Here is a 13,053-nt window from a genome sequence, read left to right on the forward strand (position 1 = left end):
TGCCAACACACCTGCCTCATTTTTTAATTTTTGTAGAAATGAGGTCTCCTTATATTGCCCAGGCTGGTCTCAAACTCCTGAGCTCAAGTGATCCTCCTGCATTCGCCTCCCAAAGTGCCAAGATTACAGGCATGAGCCACTGTGCCCAGCCTGTTGTCATTTTTTTTTTTTTTTTTTTTTTTGTAGAGAAGGGGTGTATTAGTCTGTTCTCATGTTGCTATAAATAACTACCTCAGACTGGGTTATTTATTTATTTAGGGACGGAGTTTTGCCCTTGTTGCCCAGGCTGGAGTGCAATGGCGTGATCTCGGCTCACCGCAACCTCCGCCTCCTAGGTTCAAGCAGTTCTCCTGCCTCAGCCTCCCGGGTAGCTGAGATTACAGGCATGCGCCACCATGCCCAGGTAATTTTTGTATTTTTAGTAGAGACGGGGTTTCTCCATGTTGGTCAGGCTGGTCTCGAACTCCCGACCTCAGGTGATCGGCCCGCCTAGGCCTCCCAAAGTGTTGGGATTACAGGCATGAGCCACTGTGCCCAGCCTGAGACTGGATAATTTATAAAGAAAAGAGGTTTAGGCCAGGTGCAGTGACTCACACCCATAATCCCAGCACCTTGGGAGGCCAAGGCGGGCGGATCACAAGGTCAAGAGATTGAGACCATCCTGGCCAACATGGTGAAACCCCGTCTCTACTAAAAATACAAAAATTACCCAGGCGTGGTGGCACACACCTGTAGTCCCAGCTACTCGGGAGGCTGAGGCAGGAGAATCACTCGAACCTGGGAGGTGGAGGTTGCAGTGAGCCGAGATCACGCCACTGCACTCCAGCCTGGTAACAGAGTGAGACTGCGTCTCAAAAAAAAAAAAAAAAAAAAAAAAAAAAGGAGGTTTAATTGACTTACAGTTCTGCAAGCTGTACAGGAAGCATGGCTTGGGAGGCCTCAGGAAACTTACCATCAGGGCAGAAAGTGAAGGGGAAGCAGGCACGTCTTACATGGCCAGTGAAGGAAGAGGTGCTACATACCTTTAAACAACCAGATCTCATGAGAACTCACTATCACAAGAATAGCAAGGGGGAAATCCACCCCCATGATCCAATCACCTCCTCCAACACTGGGGATTACAATTCAACAGGAGATTTGGGTGGGGACACAAATTCAAACCGTATCACCAGGTTTTGCCATGTTGCCCAGACTGGTCTCAAACCCCTAGAGCTCAAGCAGTCTGCCTGCCTCTGTCTCCCAAAGTGCTGGGATCACAGGTGTGAGCCACTGCGTCCAGCTGTGGTTGTTCTGTGTATATCTTACATACCAGTCCTTTGCACATGTGTTTGGAAATATTTCTACTCAGTCCATGATTTGTCTTTCTCCTCTCCTCTCCCCTTTCCTTCTCCCCTTCCCTTCCCTACCCTTTCCTTCCCTTCCCTCCCCTCCCCTCCCCTCCCCTTCCTTCCCCTCTTCCCTCTCCTCTCTCCTCTTCTTGGCTCCCTTCCCTTCCCTTCCCTTCCCTCCCCTCTTCCCTTCCCTCCCCTTCTCTTCCCTTCCCTTTTCCCTTCCCTCTTCCCTTCCCTTCTCTCTTCCCTTCCCCCCTGCCCTGCCCTGCCCTTCTTCCCTGCCCTGCCCTTCTTCCCTGCCCTGCTCTTCTTATAGGGTCTCACTATGTCACCTAGGCCGGAGTGCAGTGGCATGGTCATAGCTCACTGAGCCTCCAGCTCCTGGGCTCAAGTGATCCTCCCACCTCCACCTCCCATGTAGTTGGGACCACAGGCAGAGTCTACCACAACTGGCTACTTTTTGTTTTTTTGTAGAGACAAGGTCTCACTATATGGCCCAGGCTGGCCTTAAACTCCTGGGTTCAAGGGATCCTTCCTCCCTGAGCTCCCAAAGTGCTGGGATTACAGACATGAGCCACTGCCTCAGCCCCATCATTTATTTATTTATTTTATTTTTATTTTTTTGAGACGGTTTCACTCTGTCGCCCAGGCTAGAGTGCAGTGGCCCGATCTTGGCTCACTGCAACCTCTGCCTCCCACGTTCAAGCAATTCTCCTGCCTCAGCCTCCCAAGTAGCTGGGACTACAGGTGCATGCCACCACGCCCAGCTAATTTTTTTTGTATTGTTAGTAGAAACGGGGTTTCGCCATGTTGACCAGGCTGGTCTCGAACTCCTGATCTCTAGTGATCTGCCCGCCTTGGCCTCCCAAAGTGCTGGGACTACAGGCGTGAGCCACCATGCCCAACCCCCATCATTTATTTTTAAAAACTTATTTTCCTATTGGATTGTTTGACATCTCATCAAAAAACATATCTGTGGCTGGGCGTGGTGGCTCACGCCTTAATCTCAGCACTTTGGGAGGCCGAGGTGGGCAGATTATGAGGTCAGGAGATAGAGACCGTACTGGCCAACATGGTGAAACCCCATCTCTACTAAAAAAAAAAAAAACAAAAATTAGCTGGGTGTGGTGGCACATGCTTGTAAATCCCAGCAACTTGGGAGGCTGAGGCAGGAGAATCGCTTGAACCAGGGAGTCGGAGGTTGCAGTGAGCTAAGATCACGCCACTGCACTCCAGCCTGGGTGACAGAGCAAGACTCCATCTCAAAAATCAAACAAACAAAAACATGTCTGTGACTATAAAAACAAATGTAAAACAACTACAATGAATTATTAAATTTAATTTTTTAAAAAATAAAATGTTGCAGGGCGCGGTGGCTCACACCTGTAATCCCAGCACTTTGGGAGGCCAAGGCAGGCAGATCACGAGGTCAGGAGATCGAGACCATTCTGGCTAACATGGTGAAACCCTGTGTCTACTAAAAAATACAAAAAATTAGCCAGGTGTGGTGGCGGGCGCCTGTAGTCCCAGCTACTCGGGAGGCTGAGGCAGAAGAATAGCGTGAACCTGGGAGGCGGAGCTTGCAGTGAGCAGCGATCACCCCACTGCACTCCAGCCTGGGCGAAAGAGCGAGACTCCGTCTCAAAAAATAAAATAGAATAAAATGTTCAGGCTGAGCACAGTGGCTCACCCCTATAATCTCCACACTTTGGGAGGCCAAGACGTGTGGATCATTTGAGCCAGGAGTTCAAGATCAACCTGGGCAACATGGCAAAACCATGTCTCTACAAAAAATTTTAAAACTATATTAACTGGGCATGGTGGCACATGTCTATATTCCCAGCTTCTCCAGAGGCTGAGGTGGGAGGATCGCTTGAGCCCAGGAGATCCAGACTGCAGAGAGCTGTGATTGCGCCACTGCACTCCAGCCTGAGTGCCAGAGCAAGACCCTGTCTCACATAAATTTTTTAAAAATAAAATATTTGGCTGGGTGCAATGGCTCACCCCTGTAATCCCAGCACTTTGAGAGGCCGAGGCGGATGGATCACTTGAGGTCCGGAGTTCAAAGACCAGCCTGGCCAACATGGCAAAACCCCATCTCTACTAAAAAATACAAAAATTAGGCGGGCGTGGTGGCATGCATCTGTAATCCAAGCTACTCGGGAGGCTGAAGCAGGGAGAATTGCTTGAACCCAGGAGGCGGAAGTTGCAGTGAGCCGAGATCACACCACTGCACTCCAGCCTGGGTGACACAGCGAGACTCTGTCTTGGGAAAAAAAAAAATTAAGTGAAAATAAAGCGCGAGTAAAAGTAGTCTGAGTTAACAAAAATTCATGTTTAAAAATCAGTTCCTCACTGAGAAAAACGGAACTGATTGTGACTAGGCTGTAATAAAAAGATGCTCAGTTTGATGTCACTTATATCGAAAATTTGAAATTCTTCATCAAAAGACAACTTTCTTTTTGAACTTTGATATTAGCCAGGATTGAGAATGCCAAAGCTATATGCATGTGGGTGGAGAGAGCAAAAGATTTTAACTGCCTTTGCAGAGTATTTATCAGTTTGTTATATAAAAAATGGTTGTCAAGGCCGGGCGTGGTGGCTCATGCCTATAATCCCAGCATTTTGGGAGGCTGAGGCGGGCAGATCACTTGAGGTCAGGAGTTTGAGACCAGCCTGGCCAACATGGTGAAACCTTGTCTCTACTAAAAATACAAAAATTAGCCGGGCATGATGATGGGCACCTGTAATGCCAGCTACTCGGGAGGCTGAGTCAGGAGAATTGCTGGAACCCGGGAGGCGGAGGTTGCAGTGGGCCGAGATGGCACCACTGCACTCCAGCCTGGGCGACAGAGTGAGTGAGACCCAGTCTCAAAAAAAAAAAGAGGTCGTCAATATGCAGAGGTAACGCTTTGTTGCAGTGACGTGTGTGTAAGTTCAGGTCTCAAAAATCCACACCGGACATCCCTGCCACATCCATCGTCCATTGACAGTGCCTTGGGAGGTTCAGGGAACTGGGGTCACATGCTCTGTGTCCCAGTCAGTGTCAGGAAGACAGCCAAGACAATGCCTCCTTTAGCCAGTCAATATCTTCCTTAGTCTTATCCTGAGACTAATAATATGTGCTTATTGTGTGTGAAGCATGCTTCTAATTTATCTCATTTCTTTCTCATAATGAAGAGCAAAGGCAGTCTTATCAGCCCCACTTTAACTGAGAAACTGAGGTGCAGAAAAGTCATGCAACTTGCCCAACGTGGCTCAGCCGGTTAGTGGGGGAGTCGGGGCTTGGAGCCAGGCAGCCTGGTTGCATGGCCAGCCTGCTTAACCCCTCTGCTGTATGGCCTTACCCTGAGAAAAGGGGTTTGGTGTGCTGGTTACTTGAATTTAAAGCTATAACTTTAAATTTTTAAAGTTTAAAACAAGATTTTTTTTAAGAGAAAGAGTCTTACCCTGTCACCCAGGCTAGAGTCAGGTGGTGCGATCATGGTTCACTGCAGCCTCGACCTAGGCTCAAACAATCCTCCTACCTCAGCCTCCTGAGCAGTTGGGACCAGCAGGTCCAGTTAATTATTTTATTTTTTGTAGAGATGGGGTCTCTCTTTACTGACTAGGCTGGTCTCCATCTCCTGGGCCCAAGTGATCCTCCTGCCTCAGCCTCCCAAGTAGTAGGCACCACCACACCTGGCTAATTTTGCAGAGATGGGGGTCTCACTATGTTGCCTGATACAGTTTGGCTATGTCCCCACGCAAATCTCATCTTCAATTGTAGCTTTCATAACATAATTCCTACGTGTCATGGGAGGGACCCAGTGGGAGGTAATTGAATCATGGGGCGGGTCTTTCCTGTGCTGTTCTCACGGTATTGAATAAGTCTAAGGAGATCTGATCATTTTATGAAGGGGAATTCCCCAAGCTCTCTTGCCTGCCACCATGTAAGACGTGACTTTGCTCCTCATTTGCCTTCAGCCATGATTGTGAGGCCTCCCCAGCCATGTGGAACTGTGAGTCAGTTAAACCTCTTTCCTTTATAAATTACACAGCCTTGGGTACGTATTAGCAGCATGAGACCAGACTAATACATTGCCTAAGCTAGTCTCGAACTCCTGGGCTCAAGTGATCCTCCCTCCTCAGCCTCCAAAAGTGCTGGAATTACAGATGTGAGCCACCACATCCAGCCCAGAAATTTTCTCACGGTTCTGGAGGCTGGAAAGCCCAGGGTCAGGGTGTCAGCAGGGTTTGCTTCCTCGTGAAGGACCTCCTCCTGGCTCGCAGCCTTCTGGCCGTGTTCTCACATGGCGGGAAGAGAGGTCCAGCGTCTCCTCCTCTGAGGACATCATTCTATTGGGTCAGGGCTCTGCCCTATGACCTCATTTAACTTTAATTGCCTCCTTAAAGGCCCCGTCTCCAATGATCGCATGGGGGGAGGGCTAGGGCTTCAACATATGTATTTGTAGTGGGACACAGTTCAGTCCCTAACAAAAGGAAATGAGAGCTCTGGAGGGTGGCACATTGGCAGTTAAATGCTTGTCCTGGATGTGACACTCTTTCTTCACTATCGCTCACAACTGTTTGGCCAGAACTGGTCACATAGCCCCACAGGGAGCCCAGAAGTACAGTCCCATCCCATGCTCCAGTGGTGGAGAGTCAGAAATAAGGTTGAGCGTCATTGATTTTCACCATCATAGTAAATTTTGAATCTTTACTAAGTGCAGGGCCTGTCCTGTGTGCTTCTTGAATCAGGGAGAAGGTTTTATACAAGAAAATGGCACATTCTGAAGTGGAGCTCAACAGGTAAGAATGAGACCATTCTAGCATTGAGCCCTGGCTCCTTGGCTGACATTCTGTGTGACCTTATACAAGCATCTTCACATCTCTGAGCCTTTGTGTACACATCTATAAAATATGGACAATGTGGCTGGGCATGGTGACTCACACAGTCCCAGCACTTTAGGAGGCTGAGGGGGGTGGATCACTTGAGCTCAGGAGTTCAAGACCAGCCTGGCCAACATGGTGAAACCCCATCTCTACTAAAAATATAAAAATTAGCCAGAAATCACTTGAACTCGGGAGGTGGAGGTTGCAGTGAGCTGAGATCGTGCCACTGCACTCCAGCCTGGGCAACAGAACGAGACTCTGTCTCAAAAAAAATAAAATATAGACAATGCTTTTGGCACACTGTATGAATAAAGCACATAGCACTGTGACCTGGCCATTGGAGAGGCAGCATTGCATTGCAGCGAAGCTTGCAGGCTTTGGAGTCAGCCAGACCTGCATTTGAATCTTACTCATCTGCTTTTTGTTTTGTGCCTTTATTTGTGTGTGTGTGTGTGTGTGTGTGTGTGTGTGTGACAGACAGAGACTGTTCTAAGCAAGCACATTACATGGAAGTAACTGGAATTGGAACTCAGGCACGTTGGCCTCCAGTAAGCATGCTTGTACTGTTACCCTACACGGCCCTTAGGTTAGCACAGAGAGATTATTTATTTATTAAAAAAAAATTTTTTTTTTGAGATGGGGTCTCACTCTGTCACCCAGGTTGGTGTGTAGTGCTACAGTCTCAGCTCACTGCAACCTCTATCTCCCAGGCTCAAGCAATCCTACCACCTCAGCCTCCCAAGTAGCTGGGACCATAGGCGCACACCACCACACCTGGCTATTTTTTTTTTTTTTTGGTAGAGATCGGCTTTCTCCATGTTGCCCCGGCTGGTCTTGAATTCCTGAGTTCAGGCAATCCGCCTGCCTCAGCCTCCCAAAGTGCTAGGATTATAGGTGCCAGCCACCAAGCCCAGCCCAGAGAGATTATGTGTAACTCTCTCTACTACTATACTAGTTCCATGGGGGATAAGGACCATACATACATTACGTTCCATTCTGTTCTGTGTTTTAGCACAGTGCCTGGCACATAGTTGGTGCTCATTAAATGTTCATTGAATGACTAATTGACTGATGAAATAAATGAAGGTAGAGGCTCTTTATGAAGCTGCCTGTGCTGGATCCAAGACCATTGATATCTGTTGCAAATGGAAGTTGTTAATGAGACTCAACAAGTTAGTGGAAAATGTTTTGAGTGTTTTATGAGATTCTCTTTTTTTTTTTTTTTTTTTTTTGAGACAGGGTCTCACTCTGTTGCCCAGGCTGGAGTGCAGTGGCGAGATCTTGGTTCACTGTAGCCTCAACCTTCCAGGCTCAGGCGATTCTCCCACCTCAGCCTCCCAAGTAGCTGGAACCACAGGCATGTGCCACCACGCCCAGCTAATTTTTTGTTCACCATGTTGCCCAGGCTGGTCTCAAACATGGACTCAAGCAATCCACCCACTTCGGTCTTCTGAAGTGTTGGGATTACAGGCGTGAGCCACTGTACCTGGCCTTTTTTTTTTTTTAATTGATTAATTTATTTATTGAGACGGAGTCTCACTCTGTCGCCCAGGCTGGAGTGCAGTGGCACGATCTCGGCTTACTGCAACCTCTGCCCCCCGGGTTCAAGCGATTGTCCTGCCTCAACCTCCCGAGTAGCTGGGATTACAGGCGCCTGCCACCGTGCCTGGCTAATTTTTGTATTTTTAGTAGAGACGGGGTTTCACCATGTTGGCCAGGATGGTCTTGAACTCCTGACCTCGTGATCCACCTGCCTTGGCCTCCCAAAGTGCTGGGATTACAGGCATGAGCCACTGTGCCTGGGCTTTTTTTTTTGTTTTTTTAATTAACTTTTTAAAATTTTAAATTTGAGACAGGGTCTTGCTATGTTGGCCAGGGTGGTCTCAAACTCCTGGCCTCAAGCAATTCTCCCACCTCAGCCTCCCAAATTGCTGGGATTATAGGCCTGAGCCACTGCACCCAGCCACAGGATTCTCTTAAAACCACAAACTTACCATACTTTCTAGATGTTTCCTTTCCCTCCTATGCATGATATAGTTAGCCACTATCTAATTGAAAGGTGTACTAGTCACGTTAGGCTAGACTATGATAGTAAATAAACCCCCAAATCTCAGCGACTTAACAACACAACCCTTATTTCTCATTTGTGCCAAGTCCAATGTGAACTGGGCAGCTGTTCAGGACAGCTCCTTTCTGTGGCAGCCCAGGGATCCATGCTCTGCCATCTCAACATGTGGTCTCCACGGTTGCTACTAAAGGGAATGAGAAAGTGCGGATAACTCACATTCACTTGCAACCCGGAAGCAACACGTGACACTTCTCCGAGCCCTTGGGCCGGAGCTAGTCACATGTTCCTGTGGAACTGCAAGGAGCCTGGGAGGTGTGGTTCTCCCTGGTACCCAGGAAGGAGAAGAGAATCAGATCTGGCTGAGCCTGAAGTCTCTACCACAGTCTGTTCTGCTGGTCTCCATGTACCGCATTGGATTTGCTCTTCTTCCTACACACAACACACAACATGAAACTGCTTTCCAAGAGAGAAAACCCAGAGTGATGTGCAGCTCCTGCCTCCAGCCAGGATCTCATGGGCTGCCCTAGGGTCTCTTTATGAGGTCTAGAGGTGGCCTTTTTTGGTCCAGAGATGTAGGAATTTTAAAAAGTTACCTGTTGGGGGCCGGGTGCGGTGGCTCACGCCTGTGATCCCAGCACTTTGGGAAGCCAAGGGGGTGGATCACCTAAGGTCAGGAGTTCGAGACCAGCCTGGCCAACACAGTGAAACCCTGTCTCTACTAAATATACAAAAAAAAAAAAAAAAAAATTAGCCAGGTGTGGTGGCACGTGCCTGTAATCCCAGCTACTCAGGAGGCTGAGGCAGGAGAATCGCTTGAACGCAGGAAGCAGATGTTGCAGTGAGCCAAGATTGTGCCACTGCACTCCAGCCTGGGTGACAGAGTGAGACTCCGTCTCAAAAAATAAAAATAAATTTAAAAAGTTACCTGCTGGGCACAGTGGCTCACACCTGTAATCCCAGCACTTTGGGAGGCCGAGGCAGGTGGATCACTTGAGGACAGGAGTTTGAGACCAGCCTGGCCAACATGGAGAAACCCCATCTCTACTAAAAAATACAAAATTTAGCCAGGTGTGCTGGCGCATACCTGTAATCCCAGCTACTCGCGAGGCTGAGGCACAAGAATCATTTGAGCCTGGGAGGCGGAGGTTGCAGTGAGCTGAGATCATGCCACTGCACTCCAGTCTGGGTGACAGAGCGAGACTCTATCTCAAAAAAAAAAAAAAAAAAAAAGGCAGGTTACCTGCTTCTCCCTTCCCACCCCCACGCCATACACAAAGGCGGAGTAGGGGCAGGGACAGGATAACCACAGTAAGGATACCCCGGGAAGTGGGAGCTGAGGCCTTCTGGGCAGACCTTGTGGAGGGGTAGGGAAGTTTCTGGAAGGAACTACCTTCATCGCTGCTCTCAGGGCCGCTTGGCTCCCTCATTTAAAGCTCTTTTTCCCCTACCTTACTTTACTCGATCATATCTGAAGCAGGGATTGTGTGTTCCACCCTCCTTGAGGGTTGTGTGGATTTCTCAGCCCACTTCCTGCCCATGGAAGTTTTAAGGTTCAAATAGTCACAATCTTTTTAAAGACCAGGCCCATGGCCAGGGGCGGTGGCTCATGCCTGTAGTTCCAGCGACTTGGGAGGCTGAGGCGGGAGAATCTCTTGAGTTCAGGAGGTTGAGGTCACAGTGAGCTATGATTGCGCCACTGCACTCCAGCCTGGGTGACAGAGCAAGACCCTTTCTCTAAAAAAACAAACAAACAAACAAACAAACAAAAAAAACCCCATTTTTTTGGGGCATTACTGTTTTCTCAAAATTTCAGTAGGCCTCTCATCTGTCTGCTTCCAGTGAGTTTCATATGCCTGAATGTGACAGTTAATTTGTGTCTCAATTTGTCTAGGTGACTGGGTACCTGGATATGTGATCGAGTATTCTTCTGGGTGTTTCTATGAGGATGTTTTTGGATGAAATTGGCATTTAAATTGGTAAACTGAGTAAAGCAGTCTGTCCCCCTAACCGGGGTGGGCTTCATGTAATCAGCTCAAGGTTTGAATACAACAAAAAGACTTACACTCTCCCGAGTGAAAGGCAATTCTTTCTGCCTGGCAGCCTTCAAACTGAGACACAGGCTTTTATCCTGCCTTCAGATTCGCCTGGGAACACTGGCTCTTCCTGAGTCTCAAGCCTGCTGGCCTTGAGACAAGAACTACATCAGCTCTCTCAGTTCTCAGGCCTTTGGACTTACTCTGGAGCTAAGCCATCAGCTCTCTTGGGTCGTCAGCTTGCCAACCAACTCATCCTGAAGATCTTGGGACTTGCCAGCCTTCATAGTCACGTGGGCCAATTCCTTTTTTTTTTTTTTTTTTTTTTTTTTTTGAGATGGGGTCTTACTCTGTTGCCCAGGCTGGACTGCAATGGCACGATTATGGCTCACTGCAGCCTCAACCTCCAGGGCCTGAGTGATCCTCCCACCTCAGCCTCCCAAGTAGCTGGGACTACAGGCACATGCTACCATGCCCAGCTAATTAAAAAAAATTTTTTTTTGTAGAGACGGAGTTTCACTGTGTTGCTCAGGCTGGTCTTGAACTCCTGAGCTCAAGCAACCCTCCATTTCAGCCTCCCAAAGTGCTGGGATTACAGGCATCACTGGCCCAGGCAGAGCCAATTCTGTATAATAAATCTGTCTCTCTCTGTCTCTCGTGTATGTGTGTGTGTGCACATTCTGTTTTGCTAGAGAATGCTGACTAATACAGAATCACATCCTAATTTATTTCCTAAGAAGTTCTCAAATCTTCATTTCTTTGCTTATGCCGCAGTAACAAACAAAACCCCAAACCTTAGAGGCTTAAAGCAGCAAGGTTTATCTCTCTATCACATCCCAGTGTGCTGCAGGAAAAGCAGCTCCAGGGCAGCTGACTCCACGCAGTGACTCAGAGATCCAGCCTGCTTCCATCTTTTGGTTCTTCCATCCCAAGTGTGATTTCTACCCACAGAGAATGGAAAACTCACACCCACCTCTAACTACTCAGACTGGGAGTGGCACTGCTCAATTCCACCCACAGAACAAGCCACGTGGCCCTTATCTAACTGCAAGGAAGGCAGGAAAATGCAATGATAATCATAAACATTTCTTGAGTGCTTTCTCTATGCCAGGCTGTGTGCTAAGCATGTAAATATTGTCTTTTCTGTATTCCAAGCCTAAGTCTCTTAAAGTTCTACTGTGACCTCATCATACAGCCAAGGAAACAGGCTCGGAGAAGTTAAGGAAGTTGTCCAAGGGCACATACCTCATAAAGGCAGGGCTGCAGAATTGAACCCAGATCTCTGTGCATTGGAAACCCACCCCCTTGACCCCTGTCCTGGTTCCTTGCTCATCTCTGCCAAGAATATCTTCATTCCATCTGAGGATTGGGAATGGCTTCTTATTTTCTGCCTCATCTCATTTCATCTTCCCCGCGAGTCATGAATTTTTAAACCTTGTGTGAGATCAACAAGTTCACCCAGAGGAGACAGTAAAAGAACAGAACAGCCAGGAACAGAACAGCCATCAGATACACAAGATAGAGTCTTCCAGGAAATGCCCACTGAGGGGAGAAATGAACCACAAGTGAGGCCAGGATTGTGGGAGGCTGGGAGGGAAAGCAATCCGGTCATCAGGGGAATCATTTCCTTTTACGAAAGAGAGAGAGATGGGACTTAGCCATTAGACTTGGGCTATTTCAGTTCCTGGTAATGACACAGCTCAGTGAATAGAACCCCCAAAGCACTTTCGGAAGGGGGGCCCCAGTCCTGGGCAGCTCTCCTGCCTTAATCACTGCAAGTCACAGAGCAGAGAAACTGGAAATGGGCAAAATCGATGACAGGCCTGCCTGCGGACCATGCCCTGGACCCAACCTGCACCCCCATGGTCATTACGTCACCCATCACTCCTTGGTGCTCACACAGCTGAGCCCATGAAGCAGGGCAGCTCCCACTCCCAGGACTAGACAGAAAGGTGGTTGCACGAATCCAGGGCTCCATGCTCTTCCCCATCGCAGGGAAGACAGGGCCTCACAGACTTGATGTCCTCCCAGTCAGCTCTTCTCTGCCATGATCCCCTTTATGCTGCATCCCAGCTTCAAACTGCTCCCCTGAAAGGGTCAGTTGGAGCAGCTGAGCTTGGGGCATCTCACCTGGGTGAGCTTTGTTGGTGGGCTCAGAAGAATCTGGGTTGGGAAACAGTACTCTGGTGGGCAGAATGAGGGGTTCAGTGAGCTCTTGTGTCCTTTGTGGGCACCTTGGAGTCTGGCTTGGGAGAAACTCCCTGTGCAGGTCCAGCAGGCCTAGAGGCCAGGCTGAGTGTGGGTTGGCATGAGGCCGACTCCCCTCCATGCCCCACTGTAATAAGGCAGAGGGGAAGGACCTTGGAAGGGGGTAGGCTGGGGTCCTGCTATTTCACAGATGGCAGGTGAGGGGCCCAGGGGGAGGGGACGTGGAGCCAGCCATCACTTCAGTATATGAAGACAGAGCTCCAAGTTCTCCAGGCCAAACAACACATCTCAAACTAAAGCAAGCCAAACCTCCTATCCTGGCTCAACCCCCTCCCTCTTCACAGGCAACAGGATCAGAGGGAGGCAGTTAATTAAGAAGGGTCACATAGCACTATTTGTGCCAGAGCCAGACCTCAAACTCAAGCCTAGAAAAGGCTCAGAAAGGGGCAGGGATGTAACCTCAGATCACCTGAAGCCAAGAAACATTACTCTAGGCTTGTCCCAGCCTCCAGCATGGGAATTTCAAAAGTAGGAGTAT

The 13,053-nt window shown here is 48.7% G+C and overlaps 1 protein-coding gene across 3 annotated transcripts in view; it reads left to right on the top strand.

The window, feature by feature from the left end:
• SDHAF2 (succinate dehydrogenase complex assembly factor 2) overlaps nucleotides 1-10,967 on the top strand; it is a 43,525-nt gene extending 32,558 nt beyond the window's left edge. For 2 of the 3 annotated variants that reach the window (XM_063608506.1, XM_063608507.1), the window contains one exon: nucleotides 10,166-10,967. Coding sequence is in view for 2 of the 3 variants with exons in the window: in XM_063608507.1 (XP_063464577.1) it covers nucleotides 10,166-10,233 (68 nt within the window). In the remaining variant the exon portion in view is untranslated. Of the gene's footprint in view, nucleotides 1-6,071; nucleotides 6,123-10,165 lie in introns of all 3 variants that reach the window. The other variant, XM_063608505.1, reaches the window with a different exon arrangement.
• The last annotated feature ends 2,086 nt before the right edge of the window (nucleotides 10,968-13,053 follow it).

The sequence above is a fragment of the Pan paniscus genome, chromosome 9 (assembly GCF_029289425.2).
Source record: "Pan paniscus chromosome 9, NHGRI_mPanPan1-v2.0_pri, whole genome shotgun sequence".
Lineage (NCBI taxonomy): Eukaryota > Metazoa > Chordata > Mammalia > Primates > Hominidae > Pan > Pan paniscus.